Source organism: Castor canadensis, chromosome 13 (assembly GCF_047511655.1).
Source record: "Castor canadensis chromosome 13, mCasCan1.hap1v2, whole genome shotgun sequence".
NCBI classification, from domain to species: Eukaryota; Metazoa; Chordata; class Mammalia; order Rodentia; family Castoridae; genus Castor; species Castor canadensis.
Genome location: NC_133398.1, coordinates 22,384,823 through 22,407,971, shown reverse-complemented (window position 1 = coordinate 22,407,971; position 23,149 = coordinate 22,384,823). Strand labels below are relative to the sequence as shown.

General features: G+C 36.2%; 1 protein-coding gene across 6 annotated transcripts in view; it reads right to left on the bottom strand.

The window, feature by feature from the left end:
• Positions 1–23,149, bottom strand: part of Ptbp3 (polypyrimidine tract binding protein 3) — a 93,126-nt gene that overhangs the window by 5,220 nt on the left and 64,757 nt on the right. For all 6 annotated transcript variants that reach the window (XM_020158771.2, XM_020158770.2, XM_074051251.1 and 3 more), the window contains 7 exons: positions 21,732–21,906; positions 9,936–10,013; positions 7,032–7,171; positions 6,718–6,751; positions 4,024–4,116; positions 2,825–3,041; positions 54–131 (listed from right to left, as the gene is read on the bottom strand). In XM_020158771.2, the coding sequence (XP_020014360.1) occupies positions 54–131; positions 2,825–3,041; positions 4,024–4,116; positions 6,718–6,751; positions 7,032–7,171; positions 9,936–10,013; positions 21,732–21,906 (815 nt within the window). The remainder of the gene's footprint in view (positions 1–53; positions 132–2,824; positions 3,042–4,023; positions 4,117–6,717; positions 6,752–7,031; positions 7,172–9,935; positions 10,014–21,731; positions 21,907–23,149) is intronic.

The following is a 23,149-nucleotide window of genomic DNA, read 5'->3' as shown; positions in this document are numbered from 1 at the left end:
CACTGCTACCATGTTAAACAATATTAATGTATTTCTTGAAAGCAAGGACTTACTGAAAGAATTTGAAAGCCTTCACTGAACATCCAGCTTCTGTGAAAAGGTTCTTCAGATCATCCATTGTAACAGAAGGGCTGGGAAAACATCACAGAGTATCAACTACATTAGTCATCATTCTCAACTGAAGCAGAGATTAACTCTGGTAATTATCAAATTTCTACAGTACTTTATGTTTTAAACAGAATTATTGAGCCATGTAAGGAAGACAAGATTTGCAAATACACAAGAAAATGTTGAAGATGGATACATAGATACATACATGCCCTCAAACAAAAGAATTATTATCTCAACTTTGCTGAGGATGTTGACAAGTCTTCAGATTAACCTTTATTGATATTTTGATCTTTATACAGGGTCAAATATCTTTCTATATGTATTCTTTTAAAGTGATTATTATAACACTGGTTTTAGTAACTGATTAACTCTAGTATTTCCAAAGTTACTTCCCAAGCTCTGATTTGTCTGCTATAGTCTAGAGTTCTACATTTTTTGTGGCTTTCAGGATAAATTGTGTATGTTGACAGCTAGGTTCTGAGATGGTCCCTGATTACTTTGCCTCCTAACAGTCACACTCTTGTGTACTTCCCTTATACAACTGAATACAGGATATTCTAGAAATGTCAATGTGTTCCTTCATATAACAGCACCCTTGCTGAGATTTTGCTTTTCCATGCTGTGCCATGTACAAGCTAAACACATACTCTACCACACTAAGCTATACCAGTCACCCGGTGCACAGCATTCTTATATGCAACCTTATGAGAGTCTCTCAGCCAAAACCACCTAGCTAAGCTACCTTTGGATTCCTAATCCACAGTATGAGATAATGAATATTTTCTACTGTGTTAAGCTTTTTGAGTTTTGGGGTGGTTTGTTATGCAGCAATGTAAACTAACATAGTGGTATATCATATCAGAGTCAACTGACAAAAAGCAGACTCATCTTCTCAAGATATCCAGCAAGGACAGTGTAGAATAACCACTGGCTCTACAGAGAGATAGATTTGAGCTCATATTATATTCCTCACTCACTTAGTATATCATTTTGAATAAATTATTTATCCTGAATCATCAGTAAAAAAAAAAAACCAATGATCTTACTTCAAAGGTTATTTGGATAAACTGATAAAGACTGAGTATAATACAGTAGTTACCAGGAGTTGGGGAGTTGTTGCTTAATGGATACAGTTTCAATTTGAGATGATGAAAAGGTTCAGCAGATAGAAGTTGCATAATAAGTGAATGTATACAGTACTACATACTTAAAATAGCCAAAATAATAATAAACTTTGTTATATAAATTTTACATTTTTTAAAAAAGGAATTGTTATGAAGATTAAATAAAGGCTGAGGGCATGGCTCAAGTGGTAAGAGAGCCTGTCTACTAATTGCAAGGGCCTGAAATCAAACCCCAGTACGGCCAAGGGAAAAAAAAAAAAGAAAGATTAAATGAAGCAGTAAGTGTAAAGCATCAGCACAGTATCCAGAACTTGAAAGATGGCTCAAAAAATATTTTGAGACCCTAACTCAAAATAAAATAAAAAGGGTACAATAGGCTCACTAGGCTAGTTCACAGTGATGAGCTGCTTTTTTTTTTTTTTTGTAAAGTGACTCTGAGGTGGAAGAGGTTTGATCCACCACCTAATTGAGCTTAAAGGTTTCTCCTCATAGCCTAATTGTACACCAGCAATGATGGTGGGCATCCCACACTGTTTTGAGCAATTACATTTTCCTAGTTAGTTCTCTTTCTTATTCTCAAAAATGTTCCAAAACTAAAGAGCTGGCAGAGTGGCTCAAGTGGTACAGCACTTGCTTGGCAAGCATGAAGCTGAGTTCAAACTCCAATACCTCTCCCCTACAAAAAAAAAAAAAAGTAGTTCCAAAATTTTACCCCTGGCCATTTCCTCAGTCTTTAAAATTTTTACACACACACAAATATACCCTTCACCACATACAGCTTTTACCCCTCAAGTGGTAGAGCTAATGCCTTCCAGGTATTAGTTTAAGATATATAAAACTGTCATTTTTGTAGATTAAAGATTTTAAGAATTAGAACAGGATTGCCAGATGTCTTCTTTAGTGAAACAGATATATAACAGTATCTTAGGCTTTCTGAGCTATATAATCTCTGTTACAACTCAGTTCTGCTATTATAGCTCAAAAGCACTCATATATAGTATGTAAATGAATGAGTGTTGCTGTTTTATATCAAACTTATAGAAGGTGAAATTTGAATTTTATGTAATTTTCTCATATCACAAAATACTTTGTTTCCCCAACCATTTAAATATATAAAAATCATTCTTAGCTCAGACTATACTTAAACCGTCTGTCAATCCAATAAAATACTGATTAATAAAGAGACCAGTAGATGATGACAGGAAATGGCTTTCAACAAATCCATTTTCACCAAATTACTTGATTTGGCTGTATTAGCTATCTAAGAGTCATTACACTTCCAAAAAGGAAAGGACAAGTACATACCAGTGGAATAGTTCTGAACATACTTATTTTTATCTGGGTGTATAACTGAAAGACAACTAATTGAAATTCTCCATTTGAAAATTTAAAAATATTGAAAGTTTTACTTTTGGAGAATATGATTAGCAATGTAACCTCCTTAAGACATGATGGCAAGTAAGTTATCTTACAAAAAACTGATGATCAAGACAACACTTAAGTTAGAATAGTCTCAGAGTTATTATTTGAACCAAACCACATATTACAGATTATTAATCACCTAAATGAATGACTGATTAAATACATACGGAATGTTGGAAAGGTGAAGAGTTGCTGATGGTGGAAAGATATTCTGGAAGTTCTTAGAGCCGGGCTTTTTAAAGCGGTGCAAGGGGCTATTGCTGAAATCCTTAGTTAGACCTTGGTCTTCTTGCCCCTCTCGAGGAAGCTGAACTGCCTGGTGTTTGGACAGTGTAGCACGAAGCACTTTTCCATAAAGTCTCTGACCACTTAGATGGTTCATTGCTATGCATAGAAAGAAAGTAAGAAAAACTGAGTATTAATGCAGATTCTCAGTAACATGTATTTAGGTTACCATAAACTATTTTCATTTAGTCATTTAAAATTATAGTAAGTTTGAGGATTAAAAGTGTTTTATATCTGAAAGCCCTTTGGGAAATATATTAAATGATATAATTTTCTTACAATGAAAACAATTTGAAAAACATAGTAAGTATTCAAGAAATGGCCACTGAATATAGAAGGGTTATCTTAAGCAAAGCTACTACTCTTTTTTTTTAGTGAGACTGGGGTTTGAACTCAGAGCAGCTTCATGCTTGCAAAGCAAGCCCTTTAACTTTTTGAGTCACACCTCCAGTCTATTTGCCATGGTAATGTTGGAGATGGGGGACTCAAGAACTTTTTGTCCAGGGTGGCTTCCAACCATGATCCTCCTGAGCTCAGTCTCCCAAGTAGGTAGGATTACAAGCAGGATCACCAGCACCTGGCTCTTTTTGTGGGCAGTATTAGGATGTGAACTAAGGGCTTCACTTTTGCCAGGTAGTGCTCTTCCGCTTGAGTTACACTCCCAAGCCTTTTTATAAGAAACCTGAGTAATAGCCTCTGTAACAGTGAGGCCATGGAATGACATTTTCTTGCACCATCCTAAGTTTGTCCAAACCAGCCAACAGTTCTAGAAAATCTAGTTTAGAAGGAAAAGAAATACAGAACTATATGAACACATAAAATGGAACAAGTCCTGCTTATTAGTTTAAACTTAATGGAAAAGCCCTAGAATCAAAGCTATAAACATCAACAAAATGTTCAAGTAGATAAGTGAACTTCAGTGAAGAGTAATGAATATTTTTTTAAAGTATAAGTAGGTGAAAATAATGAAAATACCACCCCAAAGAAGTACTCTTGTAAAATTATTGGACATTTATTTTAAAGGAAAATTCACATACAGAAAGGGCCGGTTATCATCATCATTACTCTTAATCATTAGTACCTAGTTGAGCTTGATTTGCATCTGCCATCTGAACCAGGGCATTTTCTTTCTTATTAAACATAATCTTCACTCGATGTACATCACCATATACTCCTAATTAAAACAAAACAAAACATGTATTTAATGCCTGATTATGTCGTTTTTAACTAATTTTACTAATATATTTAAAAGTTTCTTTCTCACGCTGCATTATGTCACTGCAATTTCACAGATACCTACTCAGTTCTTCACATGATGTTGCCTGAACACTTCAAATAGATTCATCCCTCTTTACCTCTCCCGTTTCAGCGTTGACTACTTGTGGGTAAATGGTATACTCATCCACACAGCTGCTCCAGTCAGATACCATCTTTTGATGTTTCCCTTTCCTTAACGTCTTACTTCTAAATCAATCACCAGCACCCCTGGATTCTATGGCCTACACGTCTCTTTGTAACTGTCTACTTCTTCCCAACCCTCATTACTAGCATAGCTACCACCACCATTTTGTATGAGGACTACCACAACATCTTTCTAATTGATCTCATTACGCTCATTTTTCTATATTCACCAAAGTTGGGTCCCACATCACAGAGGACAGGCAAAATGATTCATTGCAGTTAAAAAATAGTAAAATTCTTATCCATACTGACCTTTTCACATAAACCAGTATGAAAAACATTTTATGAATTTTTAATCTGTAGATAAGTTATGGGCAGGAGGTTCTACAATGTGAATGGCCTTCTCTCATTTCTCTCTATCCAGTGTATTACAATATGTATAGTTTATGTGTTACATGGCATGGATGATGTCATAAAAATAAGACATCTGTAGCAGCATCATTACCATACTTTGTAATACAGAAAGACAACAGTTACAATAGCCTTCAAGGCACACAAAGGAGAGCTGGTTATTAGCACCTGAAAGCAACTGAACCTAGAGATGAATGGTACTCTTAAAATTTAGAACAAAAAGGCAAGTATTTCAAATCTGTTGACTTCCTCAGGAACTGCAAGTAGCTGAAGTAGATATTCCTTAAAAACTAAACACATATATACAATTTCATCTTTAAGGTATGGGTCGTATTTTTTTTAAATGAGCGAGAAATTTACTTTCAGAAAAATGAGATGCCTTGGACAGAAAAGAGTAAGCTGAAGGTATATTATTGATACAGAATTTTATCACAGAAAATTACCTAAATGTGTTATTATTTAAAATGTTTATGGGGACTGCAAATAAACATAAGGGATTTCTTATGGGTGACAGAAAAGTTCTAAAACTGAACTGTGGTGATGGCTGTATAACTGTGAATATTTACTAAAACTCACTAAGTTCAATACACAAAGCAGGAAACCTGCATAGTTATAAATTATAACTCAAAAATGCTGTTTAAAAACCTTTCAATCAGCTGACTGTGGTGAAGCATGCCTACAATCCAAGCCACTTGGGAGACTAAGCAGAAGGATTACAAGTTTGAGGCTAGGTTGGGCTACATTGGTGAGATAAATCAAAAATTGTTTTTGGAATAGGCTGGTGGAGTGGCTCAAGTGGTAGAGCACCTGCCCAGCAAGAGTGAGGCCCTGAGTTCAAATCCCAGCACCACCACCACACACACACACAAAAAAGTAACAAAAATTAATGGATTCGACTGGAAAACTTAATATTGTTTATTTCACTGTTCTCATACTTGGGTACTTATACTATGTATGAAATGAGTACAGTAAAAGATGGATGTAATTTATAAATAACTACATAATTAGGAATGTATGCTTATTTTCTTTTAAACTGCGAAGGGAACATTGGTAGAAAGCTGAGATTTTTATTTATTTATTTATTTTTGAGACAGGTTCCAATTATGTAGCCTGAGCTGGTCTTGAACTTTCAATTCTCCTACCAAAGATGTTCAAGTACTGGGATTACAGACATGAAGACTATTTCAGACTGAGGTGGTACATGCCTCGCCTGGGTTCAATCCCCTGCACCGAGAAAACAAAAACAACAAACACCCACTTGAATTTCATTATACCACTTTCTTGCTTAAAAGTATTCAATGCCTAGCTGGACATTATGGTACACTCCTATAATTCCAGCTACTTGGGAGATAGACACAGGAGATTTGTGGCTCAAGACCAGTCCAGGCAAAAGTTATGGAGCCCCCATCTCAAAAACAAGCCAGGCAAGCCAGGCATTGCCAGATCCTCAGTTTAATCCCTAGTACTGGCAAAATCCAAAAACAAAACTGAAAAAAACCTATTCAATGGTTTCCCCTTGTTCTTAGGGAATCAAATTCCTCCATTAGCTTACAAAGCTCCTTAGGCCCTTGCCTCTATCCACCTGTTCAGCTTTAACACGTCTCTCATACCCTCCATTGGGCTTCCTTTACTTCCATGTGCTCAGAAACCTCTCCTTTACTGCAGTATCTATGAAAAGACATATACCCTCCCTTCTGTCCGACTGACTGGTCCTCATCTGTCACAAGTTGCCTTAACTATTCTATGATTCCCTCCACTAAGTCTCTGTGCTTTAAGTTTACAACCTTTATTTCCCCAACTATAAAAACTTCATTGTAATTATCTACTAAATCTTATTCACTGCTCTATCCTCAGTGTCAAACTCACTATTATACAAATAGAGGTAATAAATATCACTAAATGAAATCAAATATGCTCAATTCATACCTACAGATGATGTTAAAAATAATAAAAATGAACTTACCAAATAGGATAAAAAGCCCATGTGGGGTGATAAGCTGTTTGAAAAGAATAACACAAAACTTAAAATGTCTTAACTAATGAGTAAGTTAGGCAAAATTTTAAAACAAGTTTATTTATAATGTAATCAAAACAGTTGATTTTGTTTAAAGCATTGTTTTATATGTTTCTATATATATGTTTCTATATCACAGTGGTGATAAATCTTAAAAATCCTTAAAACAAACTCAAAGCATCTAAATTTGAATACAATCCTAGATCAGAAGCAAATATTCCTCCTCCTAAAAGACTATTTAGGTATAACACTTCTCAACTTACATCAGGATTGAGGTTGGTGACAAGCAGAACAGAATTTCCTGGTATACCACTTGCCCCAGGAATTGCCATCCTTCCAGCAACAGCAGAGGAAGTGAGTGTGAGGGGACCAAGGGCCCCAGGAACAGCTGGGACAGACAGACCTTTGAAAAACACCAAAAACATTTCGTATTCCAGTTTTCTGGACAATGGCCAATACTTGATGTAACTTAGTAAATAAAAGAAGAGAAAAGCAAACACATAGAAGAAAATGTGTCAAGGGTACCATAAAGGATCCCAAAGGCCAATTTTCTACATCACAGACTGTCTGGAAGCTGAGTTCCTTATTTGCTGACATTATCAACTACTAAATACTCTACTCCTTTTATACTTGCAGAATAAGTGGACTCAGGTCTTACTGCTAGGCTTCTCCTAGCGGTCTATCAACTACAAAGCATTCCCTCTGTCTTGAAATAAACAGGTTCCAGCACCTTTATATCAAGTAAACTTGAACCGTAAAAATCAAGTATGTACTGTTTTTAAAGTTCTTCACAGAAGTAATGAACATGTGTGCTGGGTAGCACTATACAACAGTCTATATAGAGAAATACTCTGTAACTTAGCAAAGTGCTATATAAACATTATTATGATCAATAGATATACAGTGTTCAATACTCTTGTGAAATTTTTTCAGAGCTCTCTACTCCCCCACATGTTCTCAAACTACTCAAAGTTCTATGGTAGCAAAATGTTGATATGGTATTTAAATTAGCACAATTTCCCAGGAAGTCCCACTATTTATTTAGACATTAGCTTAAAAATTACCTGTACCTACCTATTTACCTCTAGTTTATGTAAAAGAAGCCAATACTTAAATTACTGATTCTTTAAGCTCACACTCTTTTTTGCTAGTCTGACTACGTTGCTACATATCATGACATAGAACTGCAATATATTTCACACTGAGCCTATTCTGCTTGACAATCTAAAGAGTACTACTGTCATAATTCATAGTGCTGAATTTTATAACTGTACAGACCACATTCTCAGGATGAATACTTTTCTATGTTACCTTTATCTAGTAGTCCTTCCTATGCCCCTCCAATCCAACTCCCCAACTTTTACTAGTTTGTGGCTCTGTTATACATCAGCTATGAGTACAGTTTAGCACCACTATGGGGTATGTATGTGCATATCATCCACTATACCTTAAACATCAGGAACCCTCTTCACTCACTTTTTAATCCTTCTTAGTATCTATCACTGTCTATTACTGTGGCTTATACATAATGTGTGTCTAAAAGAAATACCTAAAATAAGGAAAACATACCTACTATTTCCAAATATCTACCAGTTAAATAGAAGCTTTTATTTTTAAACCAATAATGTAGAATAGTCATTTAAAGATATATTAAGATGTATTAAGGGCTGTCAGAGTGGCTCAAGTGGTAGAGCACCTGCCTAGCAAATGTGAGGCCCTGAGTTCAAATTCCAGTACTGCCAAGAGGGGAAAAAGGTGTATTTAAACCACCAAACAACTAATACTTTAGCCTCAACTTTCCTATCATTCTTTTCTTTTTAGTAAACTCTATCCTCTCCATTGGAGACAGGGTAGCTAATATTACCAGAAAGCAGCTATGCTAAAATTTAAAATAAAGCTGTAGCTGGATATGGTAGTGCACACCTGTAATTCCAGCACCTGGAAGGGTAAGGTATGAGGATCTCAAGTTCAAAGTCAGCCTGGGTTACACAGGGAGACCTTGTGTCAAAAAAACTTAAAAAAAAAAATACAGCTATAGTTTTGAATTAGTTGAAAGCTAGAAATGACTAACTTCATATTTTTTTCTCCCCTCAGTGCAGGGGTTTGAACTCAGGGCTTCTTGTTGGCCAGGCAGGTGCTGTACCACTTGAGCCAGGACCCAGACTTTTTTTGTTTTAGTTACTTTTCAGGTAGAGTCAAGCATTTTTGCCCAGGGCTAGCCTCAGTGAACTTCCTACTTACAGTCCTCAGCCTGGCTGAGATTACAGATGCATACAACCACCTGGTTTGTTTAAATGGGGTCTTGCTAATTATTTTTCCCCATGCTGATCGCTGAACCGAGATCCTCTCAATCTTAGCTTCCTAAGTAGCTGGGATTACTGGTGTAAGCCACTGTACCTGGTCCTCAAGTGTTTTCTTTTGGGGGTGGTACAGTATTGAGGTCTGAACTCAGGACTCATGCTTGCTAGGCAGGGCTCTACCACTTGAGCCACTCTGCCAGTACTGTTCTTGTGTTGGGTATTTTCAAAATAGGGTCTCACAAACCATTTGCCCAGGCTGGCCTTAAACCACAATCCTGATCTCTGCTTCCCCAGTAGCTAGGATTATAGGTGCGAGCCACTGGCACCCAGCTCTCAGTGTTTTCTTTATAGAGATAAAACCATCAAGTGTTTTCCCCTTTTCCTTTAGTTATAATCAAATTAAGGAGTTATTTCTTATTACATTATCTAAAGATAAAACAAATATATCCCCTGAAATAAACAACATATACTGCAATTACTGGAGTTCAGATTGGAAGCAGAGAAAATTATTTATAAACAAAAGGAAGCTGTGCATCATACAAGTATCTTCTATGGTTTATGTGTCTAATGCTTTTAAATTTCTCAAATTTTTCAACTTAAGTTCCTAGAAAATAAAGAACTTCACTTAAAATCATTTCAAATTCAACTTTAAAAGATTCACCTGGAGAAAGGACACTGAGGGGTGAAGAGGATCAAAGTACACAACATATATACACATTAAGACAGCATAATAAAACCCACCAAACACTGTTTGGGAAAAGGGAGGGAAGAAATGGAAATACAGTGGAGGGGATATGTTCAAGGTACACTGTAATATAATTAGCATGTATTATTAACACATGCTAATTCAATAAAAGTAAGATTTACCTGCAGCTTGAGGAAATCCAATGGCTGGGGCAAATCCAGCAGCCCCTGCATATGGTGAAGAAATTATACCTGGTGCACCTAAAAGAGAAGTTAAAATAAATATGCTCCCTCATAGAAACATGCTTTATCAAAGCAATATAAAATGGCTACATTAGAATATGTCATAGACAAAAAGAACAGAATTGTTATAGAATAAATATTTATTCAACATGCGATCCTTAAGAAGTGAGCCTCTGCCACGTCCAGAGGCTAAGTCCTTTTGACTGGATTCAAGGACAAAGAGCTCAGATTAGCTATTTGGACTAGGCTCACATTTTGGCTCTCACTTAGAGCTTTTTTTCCTGTGAATAGTCATCAAATACTTATTAAATTGTACTGTATATACAGGGTGGTGTGTTGATAAAAAGAAATACAAAGCCAGATATGGTGGCACATATCTGTAATCCCAGGCAGAAGGATTCAGAGTTTAAGGCCAGCCTGGGCTACCTAGTGGGACCCGGATTCAAGCAAACAAACAAGAAAGATAAAAACTTTGCCTTCCTGGCTCATGCCTATAATTCTAGCTACTTAGGAGACCGAGGTTGGGAGGGTCACAGTTTGAAGCCAGCCCAGGAACATAGTTTATAAGAACTCATCTCCAAAAAATAACCAGAACAAAATAGACTGGAGGTATGTGGTTCAAGTGATAGAGTGCCTGCTTTGTAAGCATGAAGTTCTGGGATCAAACCCCAGTTCTACCAAAAAGCAAAACAAAATAACATGTCTTTGAGAGTCTTACAAAATAAAAGTATGAATTACAGAGATTCATATGCTGAGGCTCACCCTGTGGTGCAAGTAAGAATGTACTGTAAGTAGACAAAGAAAAAGTAGTCATAGGGATTCACTATAATTGGTTAGAGAAGGTTTCTTTGAAGGTAAGGAAAAGCTTGAGCTCATAATTGAAAAAAACACAGTGCTTAGTATGTACCTGAAGCTAAATAAATGCTAAACTTTTCTTTAGGAAGACTGGTGACTATATCATCAGCAAATGTAGGAGGTAGTTTCAATGGAGTAGCTCTAGTAGAAAAGTCATGAATCTGGTTGAGAACATCTCAATTTTTAGGTGATGGTAAGATATTCAACTAGAAATGCTCACAAGTGAACATACAGATGCAAATTCAGAATAATTATTATAAGCAAACGTGAAGATTTGTAATCATCTGTGTTGAAACAGATTTGACTGAAAACCATAGAAATGAGACGTCACTAAAAAGGGTCCAATAAAAAGAAATGAGAGCTAACATGAAGGGAAGAGGAGGAATGCCCTACAGAAAAGAGTACAGCCTTAGGGAAAAAGAAAAAAAGGTTATTTATAGCAACTAATGATGTAGAGAAATAGTTTCAAAAGAAGAAAAGAAATAAAAGGGTAGATAATGGTTTCAGAGAAAGTGAGAAGTTACATTGCAAAAGTCAAAGGGAGGGTTTTGGTTTTCTAATGATAGGGAGATAAATATTTACAGGCAGAAGTATGTAGACTGTATTTTCCAGAGGAGTTAAAAGTGCATATAATTTTGTTTGCGATGTAGCTGTTAATTATTATAATAATTAAAGAAAGAAATGAGGGGGGGGTTGGGGATTTAGCTCAGTGGAAGAGCTCTTGCCTGGCAAGTGTAAGGCCCTGAGTTCGGTCCCCAGCACCGAAAAAAAAAAAAAAAAAAAGAAATGAGGATTTATTACAATATCAATAATTATGACAAAATTAAATATCATTATTAAATGACATATGCCACAGAAGTTTTAAAAGGCATATGGGTTTGTATCAGCACTTTTATTTATGCTCTGTTGTAAGAATACCGTAAGAGTGATACCTTCAGCCTGGGCCCTATATCCAAGATGTATAGAGGGTCGATACCCATTTCACAGTTGTTGACAAGGCATTAGGGGAAAAGAAATGCTTATTGCCAAAAACCACTGATTTGGGAAAGGGGGAGAAAGCAAGTTTTCAAACACAGCAAAGTATGTGTGTTTGAATGGGGAGGGGGCTGAGGCAGAACACTAGCCATGATTTTCGTATATGTTTTTTTCTGGTGGTACCAGGGTTTGAACTCATAGCTTCATACTTGCTAATCAGGTAGTCTACTGCTTGAGCCATGCCTCGAGACCTAATCAAGGTTTTTTTTTTTTTTTTTTGAGGCAGGGTCTTGCTACACAGCCTTGGCTTGCCTGAAACTCATAATCCTCCTGCTTCCTCCACCTTTTGAGTGATGAGATTACAAGTGAGTACCACCATACCTGGCTTAGCCATAGTTTTTAGAGAAAAGGAAAAATTATTTTTTTTTGGTGGGGGGCAGTACTGGGGTTTGAACGCAGGTCTCAGAGGGCTTGTTAGGGAGGCACTCTACCACTTGAGCCACTCCACCAGCTCTGTTTTGTGTTGGGTATTTTAGAGATAGGGTTTCAAGAACCATTTGCCTCGGCTGGCTTGGAACTCAATCCTGATCTCTGCCTCCTGTGTGGCTAGGATTACAGATATAAGCCACTGGCACCTGACTGAGAAAAGGAAAATTTTGGGAGAAATATCACAGAACATTTAACAGAAGTAGAAGATAAATAAAAGATACTGGTAAATAAATACCAAAGCTAAATTTTAAGTAATTGTTTCCAAACACATTAAGATTAACAAGTACTGCAGGTGTTTAAATATGACAAAAGAATCATTTATAAAGTTTCTATGAATCTGCAGTCTCCAAATGAGCAGAAATAAAAAAAACATTTTTGTAAAGTAACCTGTTAGACAATAGACTAGTCTTTATTATATAAAGAGATTACACAAACCTTTAAGAAAACGACTCAAGCTTTGAATCACTAAGAAATTTTCCAAATGTAAAGTGTACCATGGTTATAGCTAAGACAATACAAATTAATACATGAGATAACATGTTAGCTATGAAATCAGTTTATCACTCAATTTACAATAGCAAAACTGTGAAGAACTAGCTTAATGTCCAGATTGGAGAATTAGATAAATTATGATGAGTTACTACATCAGAGCCATTTAAAATATTAGAGTATGCACAGTGGTTCCATTTGGTTAGAACAAAGGTAGAGACATCTAAACCACAAATAATAAGTCAACAAGATGGTAAGAAATAATCAGGCCAAAAACCTAACCCTATGAAACTGGGCTTTATTTTTTCAGCCTCTTGTGTTAGTAGACAAGAGGCAAATCCTGAGGTAAACCCAAGGTGAGGAGTCAAGGACAACCTCAGTGCATTATCAACTAGAATAAGCCTAAAATAACCTACCCATCTACTCATTCTCTCCATCCCCTTAAAAGACAAGAAGTTTCCTTTGTGTGTAATAGAAAAGGGAGAAAAGTCCCCGAGAAGTCTAACCAAATGGAAGCTCTCATGAAAATTTGCAGCTCAAATCCACATACCTCAGGAGCATAAGGAAAAACTAATTGAGCTGTGAATTTAGGCTGAAATGATCCCAAATACCCTTTAAGGTTGCATATAAGCAAATTCTTTTTACCTTGACCCTAAGCCACAAAGAACTCTCATAATTAATTCTCCAGGTAAAATGAAAACAAACAAACAAACAAACAGGGAAGAAACATTTAAATAGAAAGACAAGTACAAAGATTCTGGACACTAGAACAAACAGAACTTTTTAATTATAGATTAAAGTTGAAGGGACATTAATGAATTGAAAAGGTAGTCCCTAAGAAACTATTCAGAAGGCAGCTTAGAAAGACAAAGAAATGGCAAATATGAAAGAAATCTGAGACACTGAGAGGACATAGAAGATTTAATGGAACTGGTCAAAGTATCAGGAAGAGGCCACGTGTAGAGATCAACACTTGCAATCCCAGCACTTGGGAGGGTGAAGCAAGAAAATGATAAATTTGAGGCCATCCTGGGCTACACAGCAAAACCCTGTCTCAGAAAACCAAGAACTGGGGATGTATCTCAGTGGTGGAGTACTTGCCTACCAAGTCTGAACCACAACACCACCAATAATTCTTCTCCCCAACAAAACCAAGGTTCCAGAAAGAGAAACTCTAAGGGGGGAGGGGGAAGTATATGAAGGGTAAAATCTAGAATCAAATCAAGAAACCCAGTGATCACTATTCAAACAAATAAAACTAAATCTTTAAATACATACACTCAAATATATTTAAGTATACTCACTCTTTAAATATCAGACTCAAACTACAGGCCACCAAAATGAGAGAAATACCTAAAGAATGGCCAGACAGGATATGGTGGCATGGTTTAAGTGGTAGAGCACCTGTCTAGCAGGTGAGTTCAAATCAAAGTACAGCCAAAAAAAGAAAAAAAATGGTCAGACAATAAAGCATGATAGTTAGATTGACAGCTGACTTTCTAAGAGCAACAATGAAAATCAGAATACCATGGAATATCATTTTAATATACTGAAAGAAACTATTTGTCAACCTAGAACTCTAGTCAGCAAAAATATCTTTTAAAATTCACAACACTGGGAACAGTGGCTCAAGCTTGTAATCTCAGTTACCCAGGAGGCAGAGACTGGAAGGATTATGGTTTAAGGCCAGCTTGGGCAAAAAGTTAGTGAAATACCCATCTCAATCATTAAGCTGGGTATGGTGTGCATGTCTGTGACCCCAGCTATGAAGGAGACCGTAGGAGGAGGGTGACTCCAGGCAAAAACATATGAGAACTTACCTGAAAAAATAACTAAAGCAAAAAAGGGATGGGGGTGTGGCTCAAGCAGTAGAGTGCCTGCCTACAAAGCACAGGGCTCTGAGTTCAAACTCCAGGACTGCCCACCCCTGCAAAAAAAGTTCAAAACAAAATAAAGACATTCTTAAGACAAAAAAAGAAAAAAAAAAACACTTTAAAATATGTTGCCAAAGACCTTCCCCAAGTAAAATAGTATTTTAAACTCAGGAACAACATGTGTGTTCCCAGAAGCGTGCTGGAGTTGCATGAATGAACAAAAAACCTAGAGTTACATGTGGTTTAACCTAAATGGATAGTTTAAATTAACATTAACAAATAGCAAGATTAAAATTAAATAACTGAAAAATGTATCAATAGCATCATGAGTTTAAAGGAGGCAAAAGGAGTTAACATGTGCCAACATGTTCTCCTATTATAGAAACTGTTAAACGAGCAGTGGAAAAAAACCCAAAATAATAAGAAAGATTCATTCAACAAACTATTTTGCATGCTTATCTTAATAAAGGTACAGGGAAATGTTATCCACTTATACAAAAGACACTTGTTGAAAGGTTTTCCCTTCTTCTTTTATGGCAGTACTGGAGTTTGAACTCAGGGCTTCACGCTTGCTAGGCAGGTACTCTACCACCTAAGTCACTCCATCAGCCCTGTTTTTTGTTGTATTTTATTGAGATATTGAGACTTGCTGTAGTTAGTGGTATGCACTGGTAATCCTGAATCTACTTTTGGTGTGTTCTAGGACTGAGCAAGTAGGTAAGTAAGTTGAGGATAATAATAATCAGATTTCTCATTCTTGAAAAAAGAAAGTTAACAATATGACCATGGTGCTGGATTGGAATTAGGGCATCATTTAAAATCTTTTTTTTTTAAATGCACACATATTAGTGGACAAATGTCTATTTAGGAAGCACACATACACACGTTCTAGTCATGTCTTTTTAGAGTGCCTAGAAACTGTGATGCCTGTTAGCAACAAGCACATCATATTCCTATATATCCTAGGTAGTGATTTCTAAATGCCATTTCCCACTAAAAGTAACCATGGTGTTCTAGAGAAATGACCAATTCTGAGGTTATGGCAGGGAAGTTAAAGAAGATCTAGAGTATCTTGGGCCAAAAAGTAAGGAAGTACTCCAATAACAATGAGGGTATGCCCAAAGGCATAGAAGACAGTAGAGAAGGGCAGCTGTTGGCCAAACAGGACAATCTCAACACAAAATGAAAAATGATACTACGAATTATAACCCATAGACTAAAGTAAGAATCTGTAAGTCTATACTAACATAAAATATGAGATTAATGATGATAAGGAAACTTCTTTGTGTGTTTGCTAGGCAAACACTTTACCAAAGAGATACTTCCCCAGTCGCTTCCTGCCTCTCCCCCCTCACCTCACCCCTCCCCCCCAGCCCCTTTTTGAGACAGAGTCTTGCTATATTGCTCAGGCTGGCTTCAAACCTGTGATCCTCTTGCCTCAGCCTTCCAAGTAGTTGGGATTGCAGACAGGTGTAACCACAGCCAACAGAAAAAATGGTTTTCAAATTATCACATGGCAGCTAACTAAGGTAGAAGAAATGATAGGATTATCAAATCATCCAATAGCAGCCATCATACTTTCTGGCAATGGATGTGAACAATAAAAGGTGAAAAGTGTAAAAAAAATGGAATATTTATAAAGTCTTAACCTACACATTCATTACAAGGGGAACAATAATAACGTTACAGGGAAGAGGGCTAGCAGAATCCACCTTGATTAGTGATCAAAGGTTAACACTACCAGAAATAGGATAAACTGACAGTGAATGTCTCCTGAAGTAACAGGCTGAGAAAGATATTGTTTCAGTGGTACTTCGACAAAAAAAAATGAATATTCTGGTAAGAAAACAATCAGATACTCACACTGAGGGATAGTCATACAAAATATTCTTACACTCTTCAAAAGTACAAGTCCAAGTCATAAAAGACTAAAAAAGATGAAATGCTACAAATTAAAAGACTCTAAAGGGCACAATGGCTCACACCTGTAATCCTAGCTATTTGTTAGACAAAGATCAGAAGGATTGCAGTTCAAGGCCAGCCTGGGCAAAAAGTTAGTGAAACTTCCATCTCGACCAATAATCAATGGGTGTGGTGGCAAGCATCTGTCATCCCAGCCATGTAAGAAGTGTAAGTAGGAGGATAACAGTCCAGGCTATCCCTGGCATAACACAAAACCCTATTAGAAAAATAACTAAAGCAAAAAGGGCTGGGGTTCAAGTGGTGGTGTACCTGCCAAGCAAGTACCAGGTCCTGAGTTCAAACTCCAGTACCATCAAATAAATAAACAAACAAAACAAATAAAGTGTTCTAGCAAGACATGACAAATTAGTCTGATATTAGCAGTCTGGATCTCTACTAGAAAAAAAAAAATCTCTCAAAAAAGGGTACTATTTTCCTAACTGGAATTTTTTTTAAAAAGTCTATGGATTAGGTAATAGTACTGTATGAATGTTAATTTCATGATTTTGATAGCTGAGCTGTACTTAAGTCAGAATATCTTTATTCTTGCAAAAATACATAATGAATATTTAAAGTAAAAAAAAGGCATATCTCCAACTTACCATAAAATGGTTTGAGGAGAGGGAAGTAAATATACATGTACACATATAGTCACACTAAAATATACAGAAGTTGTATAAATATAATGTATAGAAATGTACACATACAGACATATAATCAGAGAGATGATAAAGTAAATGTGGAATGATGCTAACTGAAGAACTGGAATGAAGGCGTTCTTTGTGCTATATTGCAGCTTGAATTATTTCAAAGCAAAGTATTAAAATACTATAAACTTTAGAATATAAGTAAATATCTTTTGCTTCATAATGTTTTGTTCTGTTGAGATAAGGTCACACTCTAGTTGAGGTTGGCCTTGAATCCACAATCCTCCTGCTTCAGACTCCTGGTTGTTGGGATTATAGCTGTGCTTCACTATGCACAACTATAAGTATCTTTGTAACCTCAGGATAACAAAGAATTTCTTAAATAAGACACAGAAAAGAATATAAAAAAAAGTAATAAATGAACTTTACTACATAAACCAACAAGCCCAAACAGAGAAAAACTATAACACAAGTAAGACTAGCATCTGGAATACATAAAATTCCTACCAATAAATAAGAAAAATAAGAAACCAAACACAAAAATAGACAAAAGAGTTGATCAAAAAAGTTATTAAGGCAGATGCAAATAAAAATATGTTCAACTTTATTAGTAACTAGGAAAATGCAAGTGAAAACTACAATGTTAATGTATCATACACACGACAATGGCAAGAATTAAAACATTCCACAATGCAGGTAGAAATGGTTTCTATCCCTTTTAAAACAATATAGCAGCCGGGTGCCAGTGGCTCATGCCTATAATCCTAGCTACTCAGGAGGCAGAGAGCAGGAGGATCACGGTTTGAAGTCAGCCCAGGCAAATAGCTTCGAGATCCTATCTGGTAAAAAAAAAAATCCTTCACAAAAAAGGGCTGGTGGCATGGCTCAACGTATAAGCCCTGAGTTCAAGCCCTGATACCACAACCACAACAACAAAACCATTATGCAATAAACTGAAAAAAATACATCCACTATGACAGAATAATTCCTTTCCTACATATGTACCATATAGAAAATTCCTGTCCAGAAGACACATATGTATGTCAACAGCAGCACTGCTCATAATGGCCTTAAACTAAAAATAAAATAATAAATAAAATTCAAAAGTAAAATGGATGGGGAGCAAAGGGATGAAGGAGAATGATGGAGGGGGTGAGTTCAACTATGATTTAAGAACTTTTGTAAATGTCACAATATACCTCCAATACAACAAAAATAAAAAAATAAAAACAAAACAAAATAGATTGCCCAACACGATAATATATACTTGACTACACTGGGAATGATGGAACCACAGCCACATATATGAATACAGATGAATCACAAAAGCCTAATGTGCAGGAAATAAGTCATGAAAGAAAAAGTGTGTAATTCCATTTATGCGAAGCTCTAAATATAGGTGTAAAATATTTTTAGTAGTACTAGGGTTTAAACTCAGGGCCCTGTGCTTGACAGGCAGGAGCTCTAGTGCTTTAGCTACTTCGTCAGCCCTTTTATGTGATGGATATTTTCAAGATAGGGTATCATGAACTATTTGCCAGTGGCTGGCTTTGAGAAGCAATTGATCTCTGCCTCTCAGTTAGCTAGGATTACAGGTGTGAGCCACCCACGCCCAACCAAGTAAAAAAAAAAAAATTAAAATAGTGTTTAAGACTACATAATAAGTGGTTAACAAGAAAAGAAAAACATTAAAGAACCCAGAAAAATAAAGAGAAAATTATCAAATTTGGGGCTATGGTTATCTTGGGATAGGGAGAACAAGAAAATATTTCACAAAGGGAGTACAGGAGGTGCTTCTCCAGTATGCAGAAGTAATTTATTTCTTAACCTGGGTAGTAACAACATGGGTGTATAAAATACATTTATCTGTTTTATAAGCTTTATATATGCATATTTATCACTCAAAACAGAGACAGAGTATTTATGGCTCAGCCCTAGAAACTTTAGGACAAACGTTAAAGGAGAAGTAATAGCCAGTGACACAGAGTAGGGAGAGTGCAGTATTTCAGAAGCTAAGAGAAATAAGCAGGGATTAGTGAACTGTGTCAAACATCATTGAGAGGCAGAACAGAAGAAAATTTCACACAATACATAAAACATACTTTTCTCTGATGAATCACTAATCTTAGGATGTAGACATTTTGCAATGACTAAGGATTTTTTAATAACACAATGAAAAAAGGATGTGAATATTCTGATATAATCAGAAACCAGAATTCCTAACCATATTTTTCAAATGTCCTCTTCCTACAATGTAGAACATTAATCACATCAAGAGTACATATTGAATTATTGGAATAAATGCAGTTCTGCATTTGATAGCCAAGTTTTGGTAAACTTGAATTTGCCCCAATTTCTATTATTTGTTATAGAAATGGTAATGACAAGGATCTCTAGCTCGGCCAAATCAGGCTTATAAAGCATCAAAAAAGCTTTTACTTTAAAAGTTTCAAAATACTTTCCAGAAATATTTGAACAACCAGTTGGATGTAAAATTCTTCATTTTTCTCACCTATAAAAGATTAAACGCAACTAAAAGTATTAATCGCAATTTTTTTTTTCTGTGGTACTGGGGATTGAACTCAGGGTCTCATGAATGCGAGGCAAACACTAAGCCACTGAGCTATATCCCCAGCCCTTAATTGCAATATTTTATGGTGTTATTTGGGAAAGGAAAATAAATCACAAAGGGGTTAAAATATAATACGTTACTGAAATAATAAACCATACTTTTGAGAGCTGTGAGGTAAGAAAGCAGCACATGTTAACCTAATGATGTATCTAAACTGGGGACCCACTGCTTTTGTCTCTATATGAAGATATTCACTCATTCATTCATTCATTCTCTCTCTCATCAGGTGGCCTTAGACCATGACCTTTCTACCTATGCCGCCTGAGTAGCTGAGATTATAGAATTGCACCACCACTACAACCAGCTTGTTTTTCTTTTTTGGTGGTACTGGGGTTTGAAACTCAGTGATTCACACTTGCTACTCTACCACTTAGCCTCGCCTCCAGCTCTTTTTGTTGTGGTTATAAGTGAGACAGGGTCTCACTTTTTGCTCAGGCCTGCCTCAATCAAGATCGTCCTATCTTAAGCTTCCCAATATTGCTGGGCTGACAAGCACATGCCATCATGCATAGTTATTGGTTGAGATGGGGGTCTCATGAAGTTTTTTGCCTGGCTAGTCTTGAACTTCGATTCTCCCAATCTCAGCCTCTCAAGTAGCTAGGATTAAAAATATGAACCATGAACATCTGACTCCAGCTTTTTTTTTTTTGGGGGGGGGGTGGAAGACAGGGATTTGAACTCAGCTCTTCAAGCTCCAAAGCAGGTGCTCTACCACTTGAGCCACACCTCTAGTGCCCCCAGCTTGTTTTTGAAATAGGGCCTCCCCTAACTTTTTCTTGGGCTGGCCTTGAACTTTGATCCTTCTATCTCTGCCTATTAAGTAGTTTGGATTATAGAAGAACATCACCACACCCAAACCATAAAGTTTAGTTTACATAAAAGAGAGAAGCTATTCAAATCTACACTTACAGAGACAATTTAGAAGGTTCAATTTTTTTGTTTGTGTGTTGTACTGGAGTTTGAACTCATGTCTTCATGCTTGCTAGGCAGGTGTTCTACCACTTGAGCTACTCTGCCAGCCCTGTTTTCTGTTGGGTATTTGAGATAGGGTCTCTAGAATTATTTGTCCAGGGCTCACTTCAAACTGTGATCCTACTGATCTTTGCCTCCTGAGTAGCTAGGATTATAGGCATGAGCCACTGGTGCTCGGTTAAATCCTCCTCTTTGGATAAAGAATATACTGCTAATTTAGGTCACTGATTTAAAATTATCACTATTTATCTTTTTTTTTTTTTTTTTTGTGAACTGGAGTTTTAACTTGAGGTTCACTGCTTGAGCCACACCTCCAGTCCATTTGCCCTGGTTATTTTGGAGATGGGGGGTGGGGGTCTCACAAAGTATTTGCCTGGGCTAGCCTCGAACTGGGATCCTCCTGATCTTAGCCGCCAACTCACTAGGATTACAGATTTGAGTCACAGGTGCCTGACTAAAAATTATCACTATTTAAAAAGAAAATTCTTAAGAGCACTTATTGCAAAATTCTGTTAACTACAAAACAATATATTTAAATCAATGTTAATATTTAAGATGGTTCAGTCAAAGCTAACAGTGATGTAGCTTATGAGTAATATTAATGTATTATTGTTACAAAATAAATTTGGAGCTCAATTTCAGGTATCTACATATTTTGTTAGCTAACAGAACTTCCTAATATTAAGATATAATTAATGGGTACATTTTGTTCCATGATTCTTGCTTTCCTTTAGAAGTTCTGGGACAATTCAAGAAGAAAAAGGCTAACTGACATAAGATTAATAAGTTAAATTTACAACTTCAGAAAACTTGCTTTGTGACTGAAAAAGGAACTACTCACCAAAAGCAGCAGCCATAGGGGGTTCAAGAGATGGCTGGCCATCACCAGTAGGAAGGTCTAAGCGAGTGAAGTCTCTGCTTTTGTCATTATTATATTTCACATTAAGGCTGGTGAGCTTGGAGAAGTCAATACGCAGAGTGCAGCATGCATTATAGATATTCTGGCCATCCAGAGCCTAAAGCATGTGAGAAAGGCACTGATGTTTTGGCAAGACAACAACACTGATAAATCAAGTAGCCTCTACTCTGAAACAGAGCAGCAACCAGTATAAAGCAGAGAGCGCTGGACTAAAAGTCAAAGATGTAGGTTTTCTTTAAACTCTGTCACTGACTATGACGCTACAGGAGAAAAAGAAAAGGTCTTAAGTCTCAGTTTGTATCTGTCAAATAACTTAAGAACATTTATTCTATCAGTGCTAGGATCAAATGAGACAGGAACAGGCTTGAAGAATACTGTATGGTATCATAGAAATACTAGTTATTATTTTGTGTAAGCAATGATGTTAATTTCACATTTCATTTTCATTTTAGTATAGTTTATATATTAAGATGAAACAAAGCCTCTGCAAATGGTACTCATTAGTCACAATATGTATTATCTACCACTTTTTTTCTTTTGCAAATTTATCTTTGTAATCCTCTAAATAATGAGCTGAGGGAAATTTGGACTCAGCTGTTACTAAAGGTCAGTAATAAAAATGACTTAAGAATAAAAATTTACCAATGGGATGTATGTAGCTGCTTACAGCTTCCACAAATACTCAAATTTATAATAGCAGAAATCAAAGCACATACAAATAAACATATGAAAATGTCTAATTTATGAGAATAGCCATTAACAAACATGCCATCATAACAATACATAATAAAGGCAGGTAGAAGGTATAGTAAATAGAAAAGCTATATTCTACGTGCCAGAAAATGCATAGTACAGGAAAGTATTAAAGCACTTGAATCCATCTTCAAGCAGAAATTAGAACTGGTTCAGAAAACAGTTAAGATTGAATTAGAATTAGTGATAGATCTCAATAGGAGACATGTCTAATGTTAATTACATGAAGTTTATGTTGTAGAACATAAAAGTTTTATGTTACATTTATCAAAAAGTCAAGTATTCATGTACTAAAAAAGTCAATAGGAATTGAGAGCAGCATATTTATTAAGATTTAATGTCTTCACCAATTTAGAGCACAACAGGACGTAGGTTGAATGTGGTTACAAAAGTAGTAAAGTCAATCTTTGACTGATTGGATAGAAGTAAATGAAGGCACAGGGCAAAACCTACTTTATCAGTCAGATTATTTCAGGAGTCTATGCTTAACTCTAGCTTTGACACATGACAAACAGGAATGAGTCTCAGAGATCTGAGAGGTGAAAGAAGATTTGAAGACATTTCCTACGAAGAGGATGATAATTTTT